This window comes from Drosophila novamexicana, unplaced genomic scaffold (genome assembly GCF_003285875.2).
Source record: "Drosophila novamexicana strain 15010-1031.04,08,12 unplaced genomic scaffold, DnovRS2.1 tig00002068-arrow-arrow-pilon, whole genome shotgun sequence".
Taxonomy (NCBI): domain Eukaryota; kingdom Metazoa; phylum Arthropoda; class Insecta; order Diptera; family Drosophilidae; genus Drosophila; species Drosophila novamexicana.
The window spans coordinates 62501-84635 of NW_020824934.1; the positions used below are offsets into that span (position 1 = coordinate 62501).

Consider the following 22135-nt stretch of genomic DNA (forward strand, 5'->3'; position numbering starts at 1 on the left):
TGGGCGCAACGCTGGCGACGCTTGGCGAGCTGCTAGTTGCTCGCCGGCGGATGCGACGGCTGCGGCTGGGATGGGCCGGGCGTCGCCTCGTCCTCGCTCTTGTTATTGCCCAATATCCAGTCCATAAGCAGCATGGAAGGGGAGCGCAGCGCAGGTTGAGCTGGCGAGAATTATAAAACAATTAATATGCATATTTAGATGAATCCAAAGAATGCCACCTACTTGGATCGACATCGAGCTGAGCAGAAGGAGTAGGAGTAGGCAGAGCTGGAGCCGTGCCAGCTGCTGCAGCTGCTCCTGTTGCTGGCGCTGCCTTCGCCATGTCACGCTGCAGCTGAATCATCTGCTGCAGACGCTGCTCGCGCTCGTCCACAATTGCCTTGTCCTTGGAATGCTTCACCGTTTGCAGCTCGGCCAATCTAGAGGAAGCAATACATGGCTATTAGTCTTAGAATAGATGACTTTATTAGAGGAAGAGAAGACTCCGAGCAGAAGATAATCATCATAGAGAACTTGGAATGATTCTTGCAGGGCATCGATAAAGGTGAGCGAAGGATGGAGAAGCAGAACCAGCATGGTTCTACGATTAATTAAGGAAGGAAGATGAATCATCAGAGAAGTCTGGAGGAGTAGGAGTATCCCAATTGAATTGTTGCTGCACAGATTCAATTGCGTCCTGATGAATGGAATATTGTGTTGCTCAGATGCATGAGGCATACTCTAGCATAGATATATGAAAGATTTTTGTCGGATTGTCGAACTCCTTTGATGAAACCGAAAACAATTCTGGCCAAGATTATGATTCCTAAGCTTATGATCAATAGGGAGACCTAGTTCATCAGCTTGGTAATCTATCCCGGATGTAGGAAACCAATTGAGAAGGCTCATTTCCTTACATTTGGAACAGTTAAGATTGAAGAGCTTGGCTTGTAAAAGATCTTCATATGCAGCAAAGATGAATACTTGGGACTGAGACATCATCGAGGAAGGTTCATTGATGTGGAGAGTAGAGAGTACCGGGCCAAGATGACTACCTGGCGGAGCACCGGAATACGTTTAGGGTAATCCTTTTGGGTTCGCTTATGCAAATACTCAGAGATGCAGTTCAAGAGATTGACTGGCACTTGGAAGTTCCAAGTCAATCATTCGGAACTTACTTCTGCTTCAGATCGCTGCCGCTGGCAGCTGGGGACACGGCGAGATCGGCGCCGCTGCTGCTGCTGCTGACGCTCAGCTGGTTGGGGCTGACCAAGGCCGTCGTCGTCGTCGTCGTCGTCGCTGCCGCCGGCGAGTTGGAGAAGGGTGCGCCAGCTGGAAATTAAAAGGGATTAGTCGATGTCGAGCTGTGTTTGGGCAGGACTTACTGCGCTCGGCCTCCAGTTGGCGCAGCGTGTCCGAGAGCTTGAGCTGCAGATGATCGCGCTCCTCGAGCAGCTGCACCAGCTCAACGATCATCTCCTCGACGCGCATATCGCGCTGATGCAGCATCATGAGCGCATAGTCCAGATCCGATTTGGGCACATACTCTCCCGCGGGTCCGAGCGAATCCGATCCGCTGCCCGTCGGTCCGCTCGGATTGCCGCCGAGCGTATTCTGCAGCCGGAAGGGATCGTACTGTGAGGCGAGACGTGCATATTCAGCGGAACGTATGGCCAGCTGTTCCTTTAATGTCACGATCTCCATTTCCTGCGTCTCGAGCGCCCGCTGCATCTTTAGCAGCATCTCGCCGACGTCCGTCGTCGTGGCGTCTACTGGTGCTGGTGCTGGTGCCAGCTGCTCCGTTGTTTCTGGCGGGGATGCTGTTGCCGCCTTCAGCTGTTCGATCTTCGCCTCGTAGTCGGCCTCGCGTTGCGCCAGATGCTCCTGCCAAATGCTGGCCACCTCGCTGCACTTTTGCTCCACCAGCGCCTCCCACTGCTTGTTCAGTGCGCCGATATCAGGCTGGGGCTGCACCTGTTGCACCTCCTTTTGCTGGAGCTGGTCTAGGGTTTTGCGGAGTTCGGTTATCTCAATCGTTTTGGTGTCCAGCTCGAGCACGGCTTGCTTCATTTTGTCCTCCAGCTCCAGGCTGTTGAGCACATGATTGTTGAGCACGCGCAGCTCCTCCTCCATGTCGGACTTCTCCTGCTGCTGCTGTTCGCATTGCCGACGCAGCTGTTCCAGCTCCTCCACGGGCACAGCTGCCTGATTGGCCTGGTTGGCCTGCTGCTGCTGCTCCAGCTTGTCCTCCTCCAGTTGCTTGACCTGCATGCGCAGCAGCTGCAGCTCCTGGTTCTTGGTTAGAATCTCCAGCACCAGCTTTTCGGTCTGATCCTCGCGCATCAGCTCCTCGATGCGCTGCTTGAGATGCACAATTTCTGATTCCTTTTCCTGCAGCAGAGCCCGGCTCTCATCACTGGGTGCAGTCGCTGGCGGCGCCGTTACCATCGCCGGCAGCTCCAGCTGCTTGGCTCTGAGCTCGGCCAGCTGCAGCTGCAGCTGCTGGCACTCCTGCTCCGCCTGATGCTTTTCGTGCTCCGCCTGTTGTCTCTCCTGCTCCGCCTGCTGCTTCTCGAGCTCCACTTGGTGCTTCTCTTGCTCCGCCTGTTGCTTTATCTGCTCTACCTTCTGCTCCACTTGCTGCTCCGCCTGCTGCTTAACCTGCTCCGCCAGCTGCTTCTCGAGCTCCGCCTGCTGCTTCACCTGCTCCGCCTGCTGATCGTGTGCCTCTAGCTGTGCCTGCAGCTGTTCCTGTTCGCGCTGCGCCCGCTGCTTCTCCTGCTGCAGCTGTGCCAACAGCTCCTGGCATTCGCTGTTCAGCTCCTGGCACTCGCTGTTCAGCTCCTGGTTCTCGGCCTGCAGTTTCTCAATGGTCGCACGCGCTGCTGCCGCCGCTGCCGCATCGTCGCCGCTGGTCGGCGCAGTGGGCGTGGCTGCCACCTCATCCCAGCTCTCGAGCTGCTGCAGCTTCTGCTGGAGCTCACGTATGCGCGTCTGATACATCTGCACCTCGCGGTCCTGGCGCTCCTTTAGCTCGGCCATGCGTTCGTTGCCGGCGGTGAGCACATCGATGCGCTTCACTAGCTTCTCCTTTTCGAGCGTTTGCTGCTGGAGCAGCTCCTCGGTCTTGGCCTGACGCGTTTCCTGCAGCTGCAGCTGCAGCTTCAGCTCGTCGATGATGGCGCCGTCCAGGTCGTTGTTGTTGTCCTTGCGCGCCTGCTCCTGCTGCTCCTTGCTGCGGTACTCCTTGACGCACTTCATCAGCTTCGCAGTCTTCGTCTGCAGCTTCGCCTTCTGCGCCTCCAGCTCCTCGATGCGCGCGTGCAGCGCTGCGGTGGCATCTGTCAGCTGCTGCTCGGCTCCTGCATTGGCCCACGGATCCTCGTCCACGTCCACAGGCCAGTCGCTGGCCGGCTGCTGCGCCTGCTCCTCCTGCTCTGGCTGACAGAGATACGCCTTCTTTGGCACAATCGGGGGCTCCACAACGGGCTCGCTCTGCGGCAGACCCAGCTCCTGCTGGAAGCTGGCAACGGCTGCATCTGGCACCGTCTCGCCGCCAAAGAACATGTCCAGAGAGGGCGCCACAGCCGCGCCAGCCGTTGGCTGTATTAGCTGCTCGATGGCCGCCAGGCGTTCGCGTTCCTCGGCCGCGGCGCGCAGCTGGGCCAGCTCCTGTTCGCGTTCGGCCAGCGCGCGCTCCAGTTGGACGCGTCGCTCCTCGTGCTCGGCCAGCGCCTGGTTGCGCGCCAGCAGCTGCGTCTCTAGCTCCTTGGCGTGCTTCTCCAGGTCGGACACATTGCGCTGCAGTTTCTCGATGCTCGCTTCGTTCGACTCACGCTGTGCCACGCCCACATTCTGTGTGCTCATCCTCAACGGTTGGGCAACAATCTCATCGAAGGGCGAGGGCGCTGCCGCCACGTCGCCACCAAAGAACATGGCGGGCGCGGGCAATGGCACATTCTGCGAAAATAAATCTAATTAGTTCCAGCTAAAGTAAGGGCAGTCGGAAGGGGAAGGGGGGATTTTTAGACTTTGTTTCTTCAAGCATAACTCGAGAACTATTCGAGCTAGTTGCACGAAACTTGGGATGTGGATTCAGTTTCTGGATACCCGCCCGTATTAGCCCACTTCGGATAAATCAGACTTGAAGCAGCCAAGCTAAACGAGGCTATTCCCATAAAATGGGGCTGTTTAAGGGCAGGAGGGAGCACTCTTTCATTTTTCAGCTACATACCTGCTCCGTGAGCGCCATTTGGCCAGGACCAGGAGCAGGAACTGGGACAGGATCAGGTCGTGACCAGGCCATCCAATCGTCAGCTGCCGCTGAAGCCGGAACTGGAGCTGGAGCTGGCTGGTGGCGTGTGAGCAGCTCGGTTTGCTTATCGATCTCGGCCAGCTTCTCGACGAGGCGATTCGTCTCCGTCTCGATTTCAACCTGATCGTCGGTTTGGTTGTGCGTGCCCAGCTCGGCGATCTGTTGCTGCAGCGCCCGCAACTCCTGGTTGGACTGCAAGCGCAGCTGCTGTACCTCACGCAGCTCCTGATGCTCGAGCAGCCGCTCGCGCTCCAGCTCGCTGAGGTCCACGTTGAGGTTGGCCAGCTGCTCGTCGCGCTGCTGCAGCTGCTCCTGGGCACGCTCCAGTTGCTGGGTAAGCTCACGCGTCTGCGCATTGGCGCGCTCCATGTGAGCGCTCAGATCACACTCGAGCTCGTCCAGCTCGCTGGCCTTGGCCGCCAGCTTGGCGTCGTAGACCTGGCGCTGGCGCTGCAGCTCCTGGTTGCGCGTCTCCAGCTGCGTGCGCAGCTCCTGTAACTCCTGCTCCCCGCTGCTGGCCAGCTGCTTGCGCTCCGTCTCGAGCTGTTGCATCTGCTGCGTCTGTTGCTTGTGCCGCGCCAGCAGCGCGTCGTGCGCGGCCTGGAGCGCCAGCATTTGTTCGCGCGCCACCTGCGCCTCGCTGCCGAGCAGCTGCAGCTGCCGGCTTTGGCTCTGCTCGCGCTCCGTCAGCTGCTGCAGGCGTGCGTCCAGCTTCGCCTCGTGCTCCGCCCGCTCCGTTTCCAGCTGCTGCAGCTGTTGCTCGAGCTGCTGCCGCTGCTCCTTGGCGCTGAGCTCGTGCGCCTGCAGCACCGCGGCCTTATCCTCCAGTGCTGCGCACTTGCTCTGCAGATCCGCATTTTGTGCCTCCAGCGTCTCGATGTAGGATTGATCCTGCTGCAGCTTGAGCTCGATGCCCGCGTGCAATGTCTCCAGCCGGCCGTAGGCCAGCTCAAAGTTAAGCTTGTCCTCCGTGAGCTGAACGTTCTGTGCCTGCAGCTGCTGCAGCTGCAGTTTGAGCAAGTGCAGCGACTCCTCCTGCGCCTTCTGCTGCGCTTGCTGCTCCAGATCCGCCTCCGTCTCCTCGGGCTGGGCCTGCAGTTGGGCGCGCAGCTCGGCCAGCTCCCGTTGCAGGCTCTGGATGGTGGCGTTGCGCTGCTTGATAACCTCCTTGGACTTGTCGAACTTGACCGATTTCTGCTCCAGCTGGCGGCGCAGCTCCTCGTTGCTAGTCTGCTCGGCGAGCGAGAGCTCCAGCTGGTAGCTCTCCTGGCGCAGCGCCGTGTTAGCGTGCACCGTATTCTGCAGCTCGACCTGAAGCCGCTCCACCTCCTCCTTGAGCTTGGCCAGCTTGGGCTGTTGCTTGAGCAGCTGCTGCTGCAGCTCCTTGCTGTCCAGCTGGGCCTGCTGCATCTGTTGCTGTGCCTGCTCCGCCTGTTGCTGTGCCTGCTCGGCCTGTTGCTGTGCCTGCTCGGCCAGTTGCTGCGCCTGCTCCAGCTCCGCTTGCTGGCGCTGCACTTGCTCGCGCAGCTCCGTCGTGGTTGCCTGCTCCCTGTGCAGCTGTTCCTGCAGCTCCGTGTGCTCCACCTGCCGCTTCTTCAGATTCAAAGCATATTTCTTCAGTTTCTCGCGCAGCTCCTTGTTGCGCGTCTCGCTCTGCTCCAGCTCCTGCTGGCACTGCTGCAGCTCCAGCAGCTTCAGGTTCGTCTCGTATTCGCTCTCGCTGTAGCTCTCGATCAGCTGCTGCTTCTGCTCGGCGACCAGGGCCTGCAGTATGCTCTGCTCCCCCTCCAGCGTCTCGATGCGCGACTGCAGCTCGCGGCGCAGCCGCTGCTGCTGCTCCATGTGCTTCTCGTATGCCATTTCGCTTTTGTTCAGCGACTGATCGAACTGCTCCGCCTGCAGCTGCAGCTGCACCAGCTCTGCGCTCTGGCTGGCTATAAGCTGCAGGTGCTCCGTCTCGCCGGCGCGCAACTCCGCGATGATCGACTGCAGCTGGGCCAGCTGCTGTTCCTGCTCCGCCATGAGGGATTCCCGTTCCAGCTCTCGCTCCCTTTCCTTTTCCTTCTCCTGCTCCCTCTCCCGCTCCCTCTCCTGTTCCTTCTCCTGTTCCTTCTCCTGCTCCTTCTCCTGCTCCCACACCCAGTCCTCCTCAAGCTTGTGGCCTATTGCCCGTTTGGACAGCTCCGTCGGCTCGCAGCTGTCGCGCAGCTCGGCCAGCTCCGCCTGGAGCGCCGCCAGCGTGGCCTTTAGCTCGGCATTCTGTGCGTTCAGCTGCTCGTATTCCGCGAGAGCTTTGCCATTGGGCGCGGTGACGGCGACAACGGTCTCGACGACGGTGACCGTCTCCACCGCGGTGCTGGCCTCCTTCACCTTGTGCAACAACTCCGAGAGCTGGCTGTGCACATTCTTGGCCTCCTTGGCCAGTTTCTTGGACACGTTCAGCTTGGCATTGCGATCGTTGGCCTTGCGATAGGCCTCCAGCTCGGAGCTGAGCTTCGACAGGGAACGTTCGCATTTGTCAAAGAGCGCGGCGCCGTCTGCGCCGCAGTCGAGGGCGGCGACCACCTCCGAGGAGCGCTGCATGGAGCTCAGCTCCTGCGAGAGATTCGATTTCTCGCTGAGCTGCAGCGAGAGCTGTTGCTTATCCCGCTGCAGTTCCTCCAGCTGTGCCTGCAGCGAGCCATTCTCCGCCTGCAGCTGCTCCTGCGCCGCCTTCAGTTGGGCACGATCCGACTGCAGTTGCTCCTGGGCCGCCCGCCGCTGCTCCTGGGCCGCCTGCTGCTGCTCCTGGGCCGCCTGCTGCTGCTCCTGCGACGCCTGCAGCTGGGCTTGGAGCTGGACATTCTGCGCCTGCAGCTGCTCCATTTTGGCGAGCACCTCGCGCCGCTCGCTGGTGAAGAGCTCAATCTTCTGGAGCAGTTCGTCGCTTTCGTTGCGCAGCTGGGCGAGACTCTCGTTGACCTCCAGCTCGGGCGCTGCCACCAGATCCGTTTGGGTCAGCTCGCTCACAAAGCTGGGCAGCCGGGCGGGCGCAGCGGCTGTCTGTTGTCCAGCTTCAGCATCAGTTGCAGCTCCGGCTCCGGCTACATCTGCAACGGCAGCCGGATCACCCGGACGTTGGCTGAAGCGTCTGTCTGTGGGTCGTTCGACAATCTCAATGGACTCCGCGGAGCTGGAGGAGCTGAGCTTCTCCAGCTTGTCCAGCAGCTCCATGTTCTCGTTGATGTAGTGGCTGAGCTTTTTGTCCAGCGCCTCCTTCTCGGATTGCAGCGTCTGCAGCTGTTGGCGCTGCTCGTTCGCCTCCGCCTCCAGCTGTTGCACGCGCTGCGACAGCTGCTCCTCTAGCTGCACCTCGCTCAGCTCGGACTCGACGCGTGCCGCGGCGCTGCCCATTTGCAGCGCTGCCAGCGCCTGTTGCAGCTCCTCCTTTTGCTCCTCCAGCAGGCGTATAGTCTCGCTTTGGCCAGCTGTGGGCGTGGCTTTGCTCGCCAGCTGCTCCGGCTCCAGCTGTTCCTCTTCGACATGGGCCAGCTGCCACTGGCCCTTCTCATCCTCGAGCACCGTAATGCGCTGCTGCAGCTGCTCATTCTCAGCTGTCAAGCGCAGCAGCTGCTGCTGCGCATCCTGGCTCTGGAGCTGCTGCAGCTGCTTCTCGGCTTGCTTGCACTTGAGCTTCAGCTTGATGTTGCTCTTGTTGCACTCGTCCAGCTTCTGCTTGAGCTGCTGCTGCTGCAGCTGCTCGCTGGCCGGTTCCTCGTCCAGGAACAGGGGCTTGCTCTTGACGCTCTGGGCGAGCCGCTCCTCGAGCACGCGCAGATTGACATTGAGCACATTCAGCTCGGTGGTCTTCTCCGCCAGCTGCTCGTTTTGCGCCTCGATGGTCGCCTCCAGCTCGGCCAGGCGCTGCGTTTCGCTGCTGCCTGCCTGACTGGACACCTGCTCCTGCTCCTCGTGACTGCTGCTGCGCAGCTCCAGCAATTGTTGCTGCAGCTCCTGCAGCTGCTTGGCCAGCTCCACGTTGACCTGCGCATCGGTTGAGTCTGAGACCGGCCTCTGATCCTGCTGCTGCTGCTGCTCGAGCAGTTGCTCGCGTGCGCTGTGCAACTCGAGACGCAGCGTCTCTAGCATATCGCTGCTGTGCTCCAGCTCGGCGTTGCGGGCGCGCAGCTGCTCGATCTCGGCGTGAAGGCGCCCGTTCTCCTGCTCGGCCAGCGGGCGTTCGCTTGCCTCCAGCTGTTGTATGTGCTGTTCGCGCTGTGCCAGTTCGTGGCGCAGCTCGTGCAGCTCCTGCTGCAACTCCTGCTCCTTGCGGCCCTGCTTCATCTCGATCAGCTTCATCTTGTTCTTGAGCAGCTTCAGGCGACCCTCCTCGCTGGCCGGCTGTGTCTGCGCCTGTGCCGCCTGCTGTTGCTGCAGATCGGCCGCGGAACGATGCCGCGACACGGGCGCTGCTGCCGCGGCGCGCAGATCGCTCATCGAGGAGCCCAACTCGCTGCTGGTGCTCTGCCGGAGGCCCGTCTTGACGGACTGCAGCGACTTGGCCATGTCACGTTTGCGCTGCTCAAGCAGCGCACGATTCTGTTCGGTGCGCTGATTCAGCATTTGCAGCTTCTCGCTGCCGCTGTACTCCAGCTGGTCGCCAGCCTTGGTGGGCGTGGCCAGCGGCGTGGATGCATCCTGTGCCGCCAGGCCGGACAGCAGCTGCTGCTGCTGCTGGCCGGGCGAGCCCTTCAGCATGGTCAGTTTGTGGCCCAGCGACTTGACAGATTCCATAGAATCGCTTAGGCTGGACTTGCTTGGAGCCGAGCCATCCTCGGACTTGCGCAGCGCGCGCTCACGCAACGCCGTGAGACGTTCCTGTGCAGAGTAGAGTCCGGCATGAATAGAAGAGTAGCATAGAGGGACAGCTGTTGCTTACCTGCTGCTTGAACAGATTCTCGCGCAGGCTGTCCAGGCGTGCCTTGCCGCCGCCAGTTGTTGCCTGGCCAAGTGATAAATCCGTGGAGCTGCTATCATCGGCATCCTCCGGCTCCGCCGTGCCCCTGTGCCCGGGCATCACAAACAAAAAGGCAACTAGCTAAATGCACTTAAAAACAAAAACAACAACAACAAAAAAAGCCAGAGGGGAAAACAACAAAAAAAAAAAAAAAATAGGAAGCTGCACTGGCTATCTCCGGCGGGGATATATCCAATGTCGTCGTGTGTGTTTCGTGAGGTTCGTCCTGCTAGCTATCGACATTGACTGCAATGGTGAGAGGACATGTAGTCAATATATAAAATATATATTTAATTCAATTTCAGGCCGTTGGCAAATTTTTGGGCCAGATTTCGTGGCACTGACGTGTGCACTTCTTCGTTGTGTGCGTGCGTGTGCGTACGTGTGTGTACATCTGTCTAGCTATGCTACACACACAGGCACAGACACGCACGCACGCACGCACACACACACACACACAGTCGGTCGTACGTTATTTGCATAGGCAACTCGATTTCCTGCCACAATTAATAACAATTTGTGCACCGCATTTCATTGAAAATTCATTTACCAATTGTAATTAAGCAATGCTAACAAAAAAAAACTTAAACACCAGGGCTTCAAAGTCGTTGTTACTGCCCTTGCATTGCAATTACAGGGCTGTTCTCACCACATCGATAACGATACAGTGTTGTTTAATGCGATAGTATCGATTAAGTCGCATAACTAATCGTTTCATGTACTCACTTATTTGTTTGTGTTGGTTTTTGGTTGACTCTGACTGATTTTAATGAATTTAAGAGTTTGAAGTTTATTTATATTAAAGGAGATATCTCCGAGCGTATAGAAGGAACTATTTTAAGAGAAAAATTGTCGCTTATATATATAAAATTTAAATAAAAAAAAAACTATCGCACATGTAGGAACAACAGGATTAGAAATTATTTATCTATACATTTTTGGGAATATCAAGAAGAAACCATTGACAAGAGCTTGAAAAGTAGCCCGCGGCATTTATCGATACTTTGTGATATTTGAAAATTAATCGTTATCGAACTGATAATCGGCATATATATCGCACTTGATTAATAACCGTTTATTTCGAGTACATGAGAATTCCCGTTAATACACACGCTGAATATATAAAATGCACATAAAAAAAGCTATTGCACATGTAGGAACAACAAAAACTGGACTAGACAGCTCCAGGTACGCACAATGTGAGAGAAAGAGATAGCTAGATGAGGTAAATTTAAGTAAACCGGCCGCAGGGAAAGGCTGCTGTCCGGCACTTTAGGCATCCGGCAGCGCCGTTTCGAGCAGACGCACAATTTCCGGATGACCACCGCGCTGGGCATAGTCCAACGGCGTCAGACCGAGCATATCCTTAAGCTCGCCATTCTCCCTGTAGGGCAGGAGGTAGTGCACCAGATCGACAAAGCCATGCAGGGCGGCCACATGCAGTGCGGTGCGGCCCGAGGGATCGGCCAGGCACAGATCGGCGCCGGCCAGCTGAAACGATTGCAGCCGTCGGAGTGCGCCACGTGCAGCAGCGGCGCACAGCTGCTCGCCAACGGCACGCGAGGAGCCGGTCAAATGGGCGCCACAGCTGATGAGCAGCTGGATGATCTCGTGATTGTCGCTGGCAACCGCCTCCTGGAGCGGTGTACGCTCGCACAGATCACGTATGTGCACGGAGACGCCGTTCTGCAGCAGATGCCGCACGATATCCGTGTCGCCCAGCTGGCAGGCCAGATGCAGTGCGGTGCGCTGGTCATGATTGGTGCCCGACAGATCGGCGCCGTATGCCTTTAGGTTATTGAGCTTCTTGAGATCGCCCTCGAAGACGGCCGCATTGATCATGGCCGGAAACAAGGTGGCGCCCAGCTGGTCCAGCTCCTGCGGCGAGGACAGATGCAGCGAGCGTGCCACAGCATCGACCAGGTCGTAATCCTTCATCGTGTGCGCCGCAACGGAGGTCAGTTCGCCGCGCAAATTCGCCTGCATCATCTGTGACATATACAGGGATTAGCTGGGCGGATGCGTCAGAGATTCGCATGACTCACCTGCTTCTTCACTTGAAGCGACCAGTCCGACTTGCCGATGACGTAGGCCAGCTTGGTGAGCGCCGCCTCCGGCGTCATATCGTAGCCGGGTATGACGCCGACATCGAAGAGCACCTTGCCGGTGTCATAGATCTCGGCAACGGAGCCGTTCGGGCACTGGGTGCAGTTGATGATGATGACGCCGCGTTCGGCGGCGGCGCGCAGCTCGTCGATGAGATCCTTGCGATTTGAGGGCATGTTGCCGGAGCCGAAAGATTGCAGCACCACGCCGCGCATCGGCGGCGCTAGAAAGGCGCGAAACGTGGCCAGCGATATGCTGGGAAAGATGCGCAACAGTCCCACATTCTCGTCCAGCTGCGAATGCACACAGAAACGCTCCACGCTGCACGGTCGAAAGATCAGACGATAGTCAACATTGACGCTGATGCCGATTTGCGCCAGCGGCGGCACATTTGGTGAATCGAAGGCGTCCAGCGAATTGGAGCTAACCTTGACCGTGCGATTGCCACGGAGCAGCTTGTTGCCAAAGAAGATGCACACCTCCGGTATCACATAGTTGCCGGCAATGATCAGGGCGGACGTGAAGTTGTCCTTGCCGTCGGTGCGCGTCTCAAAGATCGGCAGCTGTGAGCCCGTTATGATCACCGTCTTGCCCAGATTCTCCAGCATAAACGACAGCGCCGACGCCGTATACGACAGCGTATCCGTGCCATGGAGCACCACAAAGCCATCAAAGAACTCGTACGATTGCTGCCAACGGTTAGAATGAGAGCTGTTTACGTTTACAGGGTATTTGCCAGTCGAGCTAGCTGTACACTCACATAGATATCCTTGGCTATGCGCGCCCAATCGTCCATGGTCATGTTGCTGGAGTCGAGCAGCGGCGAATATTCCGTCACCTGGTAGATGACGCGTCGCGATTCGCCCTGGACAAAGGGCAGCACAAGCGGCGCCAGCGATGCCCCGGCGCCAAAATGCCGCTGTGCATAATCCTCATCATGTATATTGGGATACTTGCGTATGAGCCGGACCAGGGCGTTCGGTATGGGCGCCAGCACTGCAAGCGAGCGTGGCAAGAGCGAAAGATTAGAGAGAGTTGGGGAGAGTTGGGCAAGTGGGTGCAGCTACCGTGTCGCTCGTTGCGCATCATGCCAATGGTGCCGCCCGTATAGATGACACGGACGCGCGCCTCCTTCGCCTCGGCGGCGAGCATCAGATTGCCGGCGCTCACGTTCCGACGCATCGCTGGCGTCTGATAGCTGGGCGAGGCGGGCACCGATTGATCCGGCGTCGTTGCCGCCGCCAGCTTGATGCTGATGCCCGGGGGCTGCGAGCTGGCCATGCCGTCGTCCTGATCACAGTTGGTGGACATATTGCAGGTCTGGGGGTCAATTTGGGGTCAAGAATTAACCGTTTCGTCCGAATGCGTCAACTAATCACAGCACAGATCTGTGCAATGCAAAGCGACTTCTGCGAACTAATAAATATTAAAAAATACATTACAAGCCCGGCGTGTGTGTGTGTGTGTGTGTCTGTGCGTGTGTGCAGGTGTTTAAACAATTTGTTATCAATCTAACGGCTTAGTTCGAACGCACTTGCGATATTTTTAATTGCGTTGGCCATGCAAATTAAAAAAAGCAATATCTGATACAGATAAATGCACACAGTTATTTACATATTTGATATTTGTTTAAAAATATACATATTTACTTGCGCACATGTGTGTGTAAGTGCCCCTCTGTGCGTGTGCGTGTGCGTGTGTGTGTGTACAACTATTTGCCAGCGTTGCCATTGCGTAATGCATTAGACGGCCATTTATATGCATCCAACAGTCTGGCAGCACTGTTGCCAGTGTGGCCAACCGGGCGCATTCAAGTGGTGCGCAACTTGACTAAGCTGCTCGTGTGTAGACTGGAACTGTTGCTTGGAGCGTGGTGAAATTCCGTTTGAAATCTAACGGATGTTTCGGGCGGCCCTGTGCTACGCAATTCGTTTGCGCAACACGCTGTTTGTGCAAGCTACAAGACTTGTGCATTTAAATTGTCGCCGGTTCGATTCACGGTTCGGTTTGTGAAGAGCTCAATTTTCTTAACTACATTTTTTTTTTGTTTATTTTAAGGAATTTATTTATAAAATTAAAATTTAATCAGAAGAAAAAAAAATATATTAATAAATAAAAAAAAAGTAATTAGATCATCCCGTTTTTTTTATATTTATTTATATTAAGATATTCAATTTATTAGATCAATTTTTTTGAAGAAAATTGCAAAAATTTAAACAAATGTTTGCAAATAGAAAAGAAAAAAATGAGCAATTGGCTTGCGCAAACATCAATTTGCGCAAGCGGCTTGTCTAGTCTACAAAGAAAAAAAGAAAGTCACAAGTAGGGGTATTCATGGCCCGCTAACAACAATATTTTAGTTAAATTTGACCAGACAAAAAATCAATCTCAGACGAATTCTTTTAGCTTGAATTCCTTAAAATATTTAACATGATTTCGATATATGTTTATTGGACTATCGAAATTTATCGAACACCCCTAACAACAGCTTAATGCTGGGAAAACTGGGATAATAACCCCACCAGCTGCTGCTGCTGCTGCTGCTGCTGTTTCTACTGCTACTGCAACTGTTACTGCTGCAGTAACTTTCGCCTAATGACACTTTCAATAAGGGCCATAGAAACGGCAACTGCAATTGCGAGCTAAGGCAACTTAAAGTTGCAAATGATACTCCTTTAATACCCTGCATCCACTGAAAATGGCCCCAATAGAGGGGGAGGGGCTGGTGGAATGCATGTGCATGTAACGGGCAGAGCGAGGCCTCGATATAGGATATTAAGAGTCTAGTTTATAAGGACTTGAAACTTTATTTATCGATATTGCCACCTTTTTCTTGAATATCGATAAATATCGATAAATGAGCTATTAAGAGCAAGAGACCTGAAAAGATGCCTCGATATAGAGTATCAAGAGTCGACTTGATGCAAAGGATAAAGACTTGAAACTTTCCTTATCGATATTGCCACATATTTCCTAAACATCGATAGCTATCGGTTAAGGATAGATATTGCCACCTATTTCTTGAATATCGATATATATCGATAAATGAGCTGTTAAGCGCAAGAGGCCTGAAATGTAATAAATGCTCACATTTAATAAACACATAACCAGAATAAATCACCTTCTCTTAGATTATTGAAGCCTGCAAGAATATTCGAATATGACAGCTCGGCGCTGGGTACAGGGTGTCTCCTAGTCGGGCTCCTTGGCTGCGGGACACATGTCGCGCTGCCTGGCTCAAGGCGAATTGATATAATTGAGGCATGGGGCGGGCCAAGACAGTTTCCAAGATGGATCTGTTGTGCTAGCCCACAAGTTGGCCGTCGCTGCTTCAGGTGAAATACCAATTTGATTAATGTACATTTGAAATGTCACACTTATGATTGTCTTGAAGCTAGGCGACTTCTTAAAGCAGTTATCTTTTTAGACAACAAAAATGTTTACATTTAATATGCTTTCAATAGCTTGTGTTTTAACTGCCATGTTCCATGCATATGTGCACACTGTTCGATAAGTCAGTTATTTTTTCTTTCGATTTCTATTTAAAGAAAAAAAAAACTGTATGTGCACACTTGTCAATCATTTCGATTGACTCTATAGATGGTTCTTCTTACAAATGGGTTTCTATATGCATCGAAATTCTGAACATGTCATGTTTATTCTCTGAATATCTGATGTACACACTTTTTGACAAATCACTTTCTGATATTTTCAGCATATCAGAAGCTAATAAGTTTTTCGATAAATTTATGTGCACACTTTTCGATTAATTTGTTGTCAGCAGATTTCTGGAAATATCTAATGTGCACACTTTTCGATGAGAGCGCATTTACAGTTACATGTCTGCATATCGCGATAACTATTAAAGCGATTAGGCACACGCGCTGATCAATGCAATGTTGTTATCTCCCTCTCTCGCTCTCCCGCTCTCCCGCTCTCACTCCCACTCCCACGCCTACTCGCTCATTGCCCCATTCCAATGCCCGGCTGCAGTGCCGTTGATTTCCGTTATGCTTACTTTGTAAAATACGCTCGTTTACACTTCAAGTGGCAATCATTTGCCTGGCGGCCCCCTCTCCTCTCCCCTTTGCCCAACCCTCGCCACACCAGGCAGCTCGCCATGGGCGACATTATCGCTGCTGCTGCTGCGCTCGCTAATCACCAGACGAAAGAGCACGAGAGCGAGAGCGAGAGAGAGAGCAAGAGCGAGAGAGAGAGAGTGGGAGAGCAAAGGCGAACGGCTTGCACTCCAAACAGGAAGCAGTTGAGCATTTTGTTTATGGCGAAAGAGGTGGTGGGGGGAGGGGGGAAAACAGCACGCACACAAATAGAAGCCAAGAATTGCAGGTTACATTGTATTGGTAGCTGCACGATGATGATGATGATGATGATGATAAAGATAATGATGATGTTTGCGAGACTGATAATGATGAAGTGGCGGGCAAATGTGACAGTTACAGGAAGAAAAACCGCGATGCTAGGCGACGCTAACGAACAACAATGGAAATATTTCTAATAATGGCGCCATTGACAACAACAACAACAACAACAACAATAGCAACAACAACAACAACAATAGCATCAACATCAACATCAACGTCAGCCTATGACAATGACAAGGCAAATAACGTGTCGCCAAAAGAAACTTTAGAGCGCCGCAAAGTCTCAGCAGCGGCAGCGGCAGCTCGATTTACAGCTAACTAGAGCTGGGCGCATCTCGTGCCTACTATCGTGACACGAGCACAGAGACACGCGATATTTCTAGTCTTATTATGCAAGCTACAACTATAGTTCAAATTAAGATTTGATTAATTGGGTAAACCTGAATCGCTCGGACTATAAAAATGTGTTCTTTGTTTTTGTTTTGTTTTGGGAATGTTTTATAAATAACTAATTAACTATAATCAAGCGATCGTTGTCCATCCCAGCTCGAGGTATCGATGTGGTATCGACAATTTCAACATCGATACAACTTTGCTATTTCACATTTCGATACATCGCTGGATTGTATATCGATACATGCATCGCTAATGTCTCTAATGCTCAAGTATTTATTACGATCCTTACAATAAATTTGCGCTTGTTTGTGTCGTGACAAGCTAAAGGCTCACGCGCCCATCTCTAGCTCCATGCACATGTCTCTGCTTCTGCTGCCTTTTGGGTATGAGCTATTGCGTCACGCGGCCATCTCTAACTCCAAGTCCATGCTGAAGAGCTGTCTCTGTTGCTGCTGCTGCTGCTGCTTCTTCTTCTTTCTGCTTCTTGCCATTTCATAATTTTTGCCTCACATGACTCAGATAATTGAGTGTCTAGCTCGCTCCCAAGTGGCTTCAACTGTAATTACAATGGCGTTCGGGGGCTTAGCGACGCCCTTAAAAACGGCGAATGGCAGATGAAAAAAATCTGTTGAAAAGTAGGCAACATAAAATTCAAGCGATGCGACATTTAATGAGCAGCAGACGCTTTAAAAGGAACACGCGAGCGTTGCCAGACCGATGAAGTGCAAGAGAGAGAGAGGGAGAGAGTGTGTGTGTGTGTGTGTGTGTCGCCTATATATTTACAGCTACTAAACTGTAATCGGGCCACACACCGGAAGTTGAAATGACTTGAAAATTTATTGCATTTGCTGTCGACGTTCTGGTTGCCGTTGTCCTGGTTATACCCTGTTCCAGCCAGTGAGAATGGGCATATGAGATACATCACGAAATTGCCAAAGTTTAACCCAAGTCACAGTTTGAAAGTCACTTCGCTGAGTGGTCACAGTCTAGAAGTCTGTTAAGCTGCATGTGCATAAGGTCACACTGGCAAGAGGCGAGTTGTGTTATTCTAGGCATGTACTCAACGAACTTGGCAACTATATGAGCTGCAGACTTGAAATTTGAAATATAACTTTTCTATGCCTTTCACAGCAAGTTTTGAGTATTTCCTTGCCAATATTTCTTATCGTATTCAAAATATCGCTAAATATCGATTTTCAGCTATAGTTTTTTGGGCATATCTCGAGGAATATGAAAGTTATTTGCATTAAACTTGCTATATAGGTTTTTCTATGGCATATACAGCTAAAAAACATTTCACTTTTGCAATAGCTTCGAGCAGAACTGAAATATTTGCATAGAAGAAGGTTGAGCTTTGATTTTTTAGGCATAACTCGAGGAATATAAAAGTTATTTGCATCAAACTTTGTATATGGGTTTGTTGTAGAATAAGAAAGCTGAAAAATAATTCACTTTTTGCATAACTTCAAGTAAATTTGATAAAGTTGTATAGTAGAATGTTAGTTAGGTTCTAAGGGCAGCTCTTGGCGTAACTGCTTTGTACAGGGCATTGCGCAGTCGGGCAGCACTCTTGAGTTGCTGTTTTTGTTGCTGTGCATTCGGCAACCAAACGCTTGACTGCTTTTGGTGCTGCCAACGTCGCTGTCGCCGTCGCCGTCGCCATCGTCGGAAGTGGCACGGCAGTCAATTGGAGCCAGTTGCAGAGATTCGGCGACGCCGGCAAGCGGCGATTGCGAAATTGAATAAGCCCACGGACCGGGCAGAGCTGAGCTGAGCTGGCTGACGCCAGTCTGCGAAAACAAGCTGCAACCCAATCCCGTCCAGCACGACACAAATTTACGGCGATTTTGCCGTAAAAACGAACTGACAGACGCGCGCACGTGTATGTGTGTGTGTGTGTGTGTGTGTGTGTGTGTGTGTGTGTGTGTGTGTGTGCATCCTGGCTACGGCCAGTACATCGCATCCTTCAAGCGTTTTACTGCTCATAAAAATCCATTAAATTATTCAAATTGCATAGCAAAACACTTTTTGCAAGACGCTGTCGACGAGAACGTCAGCATGCGGCCACGCCCCCCCCCCCCCTCCCATTGCACTTACCACCCCGTTGAGATTTTGGGCGTGCCAGCGTTGCCGCATCTAGCGAATGTTTGTTTGATTTTCCTTTTCAGCCTTTTTTTTCTTCGCTTCATTTCCTTCTTTTTTTTTTTGCATTTTTGCCTTTTCCGCTTTTCCCATTTTTCCGCGTTGCCTGCTAAAAATAAAAGGCAACCGGCGGCCGGCAGCTAGCAAGCGCAGCGAGGCATGCAACAGAGCACACACACACACACACACACACACACACACACACACACACACACACCTACGCACACACATACCTGCATTTCGAGCCGCATTGAAAGGCAGCTCGAGATGCTGAGCGCTCGCTTGCGGCTTTTAATGCTCATGCGTGTGTGTGTAGGTGTGTGTGTGTGTGTAGGTGTGTGTGTGTGTGTGTGTGTGTGGTTAGGCATTCAGCACAGTGGGCGTGGCAGTTAGCACAAGATGTTATTTAAGTTGATAAAACGCGGCTAATCCCAGAAAATAAATTACGCATAAAATGCGCTCGCATTGTCTTCTATTAGAAACTGAGCTACAGTGAAGACTCGCTAAACGCAACTGTCACAAAAAAAAAAACAAAAACTGGGAAGATGAAGCACAGCTGTTGTGCAGAAGAAGTCTAGATTTCAGATTGAATGAAAGAAATCTCGAAATATCTGCTCCCGTTTTACAACAAATTCGTTACAGGGTAACTGACAGTCGGGCACATTCAAGTAAGGCTAACCAAGTTAGTAAGCAGAAGCACAACCAGACGCTGGGCATCAGATTGAATGACAGAATTATTGAAATACCTTTGCCCGTTTCCATATCAAATATGTTACAGGGTAACTGACAGTCTGGCAAACCCATTTAGTAAGAAGAAGCACAGCCAGACGCTGGGCATCAGATTGAATGACAGAAAATTTGTAATACCTTTGCCCGTTTCCAAAACAAATTTGTTACAGGGTAACTGATAGTCGGGCAAACCCATTTAGTAAGCAGAAGCACAACCAGACGCTGGGCATCAGATTGAATGAATGCAATATCGTAATACCTTTGCCCGTTTCCAGATCATATATGTTACAGGGTAACTGACAGTCGGGCAAACCCATTCAGTAAGAAGAAGCACAATCAGACGCTGGGCATCAGATTGAATGACAGAAAATTTGTAATACCTTTGCCCGTTTCCAAAACAAATTTGTTACAGGGTAACCGTCAGTCGGTCAATCCCAACAGCCGCACACCTGGTTCGCTTGGCCACAGTACGCTTGTAGGCCTGCCAGGTGCACAGATGCCCACGGCTAAGGCACAGGTAGCTGCATAATACACACCTGTTCGTTGACGTCTAATTATTTGCTTTTATGCACTGAGAAAAACGGTTTTTATAGTTCTTGCTATTTACATAAAAAAACATGTGCATATTTTGCACAAGTGCCACGCCCCCCGCCCCCAACCCAACATAGCTTGTTGTTGTTGATGTTTTCTGATCAGTTTTGGTCCGTCCGCATTACGTAATTTGCTCAGCGCATTACGTGGCATACGTAATTACGCCAGTGTGTGCGTACTTCCATTTGCACACACACACACACACACATTGGCATGTGCGTGTGCGTGTGCGTGTGTGTGTGTGCGTGTTTTGGGCATTGTTTCAAGGGCGCCGTGCGACAATCAACGGCACTTTGTTTCGTTCGCTTTGGTTTTTGCTGCTGCTGCTTCTTTTATTTTAAATACTCTGTTCAAGTGAATCAAAAAAAGTATATTGGCTTTTAAAGATGTTCATATGCAAAATTGTTCTTAGTTTAGTTTGACAGTCACTTTGCACTTTTGCTCAAAACAGGGCATCGCGCAGTCGGTTATGCTCTGCTTTCTGCGACGCTCTTACTTGGCTTCTTTTTTTTTCGCCTTTGCTTTTATGCTTGTGGGCGTGCCTGTGCATTTGGCATAATGATAAAAACCAACAAGCGCCAAAGTGCACAAACGAAACGGAACGAAAACCCAAATGAAAATGTTGCCTGCTGCTGCTGCTGCTTCTTCTTCATTTCATTTCATTACATTTTTTGTTGTGCTCTTTCATGAAAAATGCAAACCAAAAGTCGTTGCGGCGCATACGGCGTGCGAGTGCGAGCGAGAGGCGTATATTGTGCATGCGCCCCGCGCGTGTGTGTGTGTGTGTGTGCATGTTTATAGTCCAATGGGTGCGATTACTTTTGCCATGTGCATTATGCAAAAACAGCGCGAACGAGCGTGGGAGCATGTGTGCGTGCGTGTGCGTGTGTGTGTGTGTCGGCAGAAATATTAGCCGAAATGTCTGCATTATTGTTGTTGCTGTTGTTGTTGTCCCGCTTCCTCTTCAACGTCTTTGTTGTTGCCGTTGTCGCTGAGCAGCGCTATCGATACCACGGTCTTGTCTTGGCACAATATCGATACTTCATTTAAAGCCAGGCCTTGTGCTACAAATATTGATTAATATAAGCTTATGTATGCAGCGGCATCGATACTATTTTAAGCCAGGCTTAAAAGTATCGGTAAGCACACGCGCATTAAATGCCTTCAAATATGCAGCGGCATCGATACTATGTTAAGCCAGGCTTTCGATGCCACAAACATCGAAGAATGCAAGCTAATTAAATGCAATTAAATCGACGCATGTACACATTATTTGCATGTGTGTGTGTATGCATGCATATGTATGGCTGTGCATCTATGTACATATATTTCGACTGAAATGAATAAACAAAATCTGGCTGTTGTTGCGTGTAGGGGGGGGGGGGGGTGGGGGGCGTAGGGGCGTGACCGCAGCGTCACTCCATCAGCATTGGCATTGGCGTCGCGTTTGTCTTTGCTGAATTTTAATTAATTTTTAATAAAGTGTGAATGTGCATGTGTGCATGTCATGTGCATGTGCATGTGTGTGCATGTGCATGTGCATGTACATGTGTATGCATGTGCATTTGCATGTGTGTGTGTGTCGCATTATATTGCTTCACGCTAACTTTCTGTCAGTCGCTGTCGCACATATCAATACATATTTGTATGCACACACACACGCACACACACACACACGCACACACACACACACGCACACACAATCAATGCTGAATCAACGCCAAATGAACATGTTTTGTTTGGCTACGTCGCCTGGCCAAGCAGTTGTTGACAGCAAGAGTTTTGTGTATTAAGTGAAGGGAATTTCATCAGGCGCCGGAAACTGATTGTTGCTGCAGTTGGACGAGTTTGATGAGCTCGACAGCAGCAGCTGTCCGCATTCGCATCAATAATCGACAACGACATCAATAATCGACATCGACATCGACATCGACAGCGCTATCGATATTGTGGCAATCAAAATTGAGCTACCTTCAGGCTTGCCACACAAACTTATCGCTGTCGAGACATGTGGCAACCACAGACGCAGCTGAAACAAACAAAAAAAAACACACACACACAAACACACACACACACACACACACACATGTATAACAACTGACAGTTGCAGGTGCTTATGCTGTCGCTTTGACTGAGCTGACGGACGGTCGTGAATTTTAGGCACTGGCAATTGATGATGCCAATCGCATTTGGCATGCAGAGCTGCCACTGTTGCATGCATACATATGCATGTAGTGTGGCAAGGCTGGCAGCACAATGCGCCACTGATTGAATTGCATGTAAATTAACTTGCTGATCCGATTAGAGCAAAGACGACAGCAATGCCAAAATAAATAACATCAATACACACACACGCACACACACACACACACACACACACAACTAGCAGTTGCCTGTGGCTTTGCCATTCACCTGTGCTCAATACTTATTGGCACACACACACTCGCACAGTCGCACACTCGCACACACACACACACACTTATGCCAAAGCTGGCAGGG

At 51.8% G+C, this 22135-nt stretch overlaps 2 protein-coding genes across 4 annotated transcripts in view; both read right to left on the reverse strand.

Moving 5' to 3' along the window:
• LOC115768888 (protein lava lamp) overlaps nucleotides 1-9350 on the reverse strand; it is a 9626-nt gene extending 276 nt beyond the window's left edge. Inside the window, exons 1-7 of the mRNA XM_030713599.1 lie at nucleotides 9213-9350; nucleotides 6434-9151; nucleotides 4214-6358; nucleotides 1365-3939; nucleotides 1158-1311; nucleotides 223-419; nucleotides 1-160 (exon numbers count right to left, since the gene is read on the reverse strand). The exon at nucleotides 1-160 is cut by the window's left edge and continues 276 nt beyond it. Of these exons, the coding sequence (XP_030569459.1) occupies nucleotides 33-160; nucleotides 223-419; nucleotides 1158-1311; nucleotides 1365-3939; nucleotides 4214-6358; nucleotides 6434-9151; nucleotides 9213-9350 (8055 nt within the window). The 3' untranslated portion in view covers nucleotides 1-32. The remainder of the gene's footprint in view (nucleotides 161-222; nucleotides 420-1157; nucleotides 1312-1364; nucleotides 3940-4213; nucleotides 6359-6433; nucleotides 9152-9212) is intronic.
• Nucleotides 9351-10336: 986 nt separating this feature from the next.
• Nucleotides 10337-13077, reverse strand: LOC115768893 (L-asparaginase). Of its 3 annotated transcripts, none has more exons than XM_030713605.1 (5): nucleotides 13046-13077; nucleotides 12464-12812; nucleotides 12157-12392; nucleotides 11336-12085; nucleotides 10337-11279 (listed from the first exon to the last, which is right to left on the reverse strand). In XM_030713605.1, exons 2-5 carry the CDS (start codon nucleotides 12705-12707, stop codon nucleotides 10563-10565), a joined length of 1947 nt encoding a protein of 648 aa, XP_030569465.1. In that variant the 5' UTR covers nucleotides 12708-12812; nucleotides 13046-13077; the 3' UTR covers nucleotides 10337-10562. The 3 variants fall into 3 exon arrangements, with proteins under 3 accessions (XP_030569465.1, XP_030569467.1, XP_030569466.1); XM_030713607.1 differs by lacking the exon at nucleotides 13046-13077 and adding an exon at nucleotides 12931-13007; XM_030713606.1 differs by lacking the exon at nucleotides 13046-13077 and having other exon boundaries at nucleotides 12464-12861.
• Between the last annotated feature and the right edge of the window lie 9058 nt (nucleotides 13078-22135).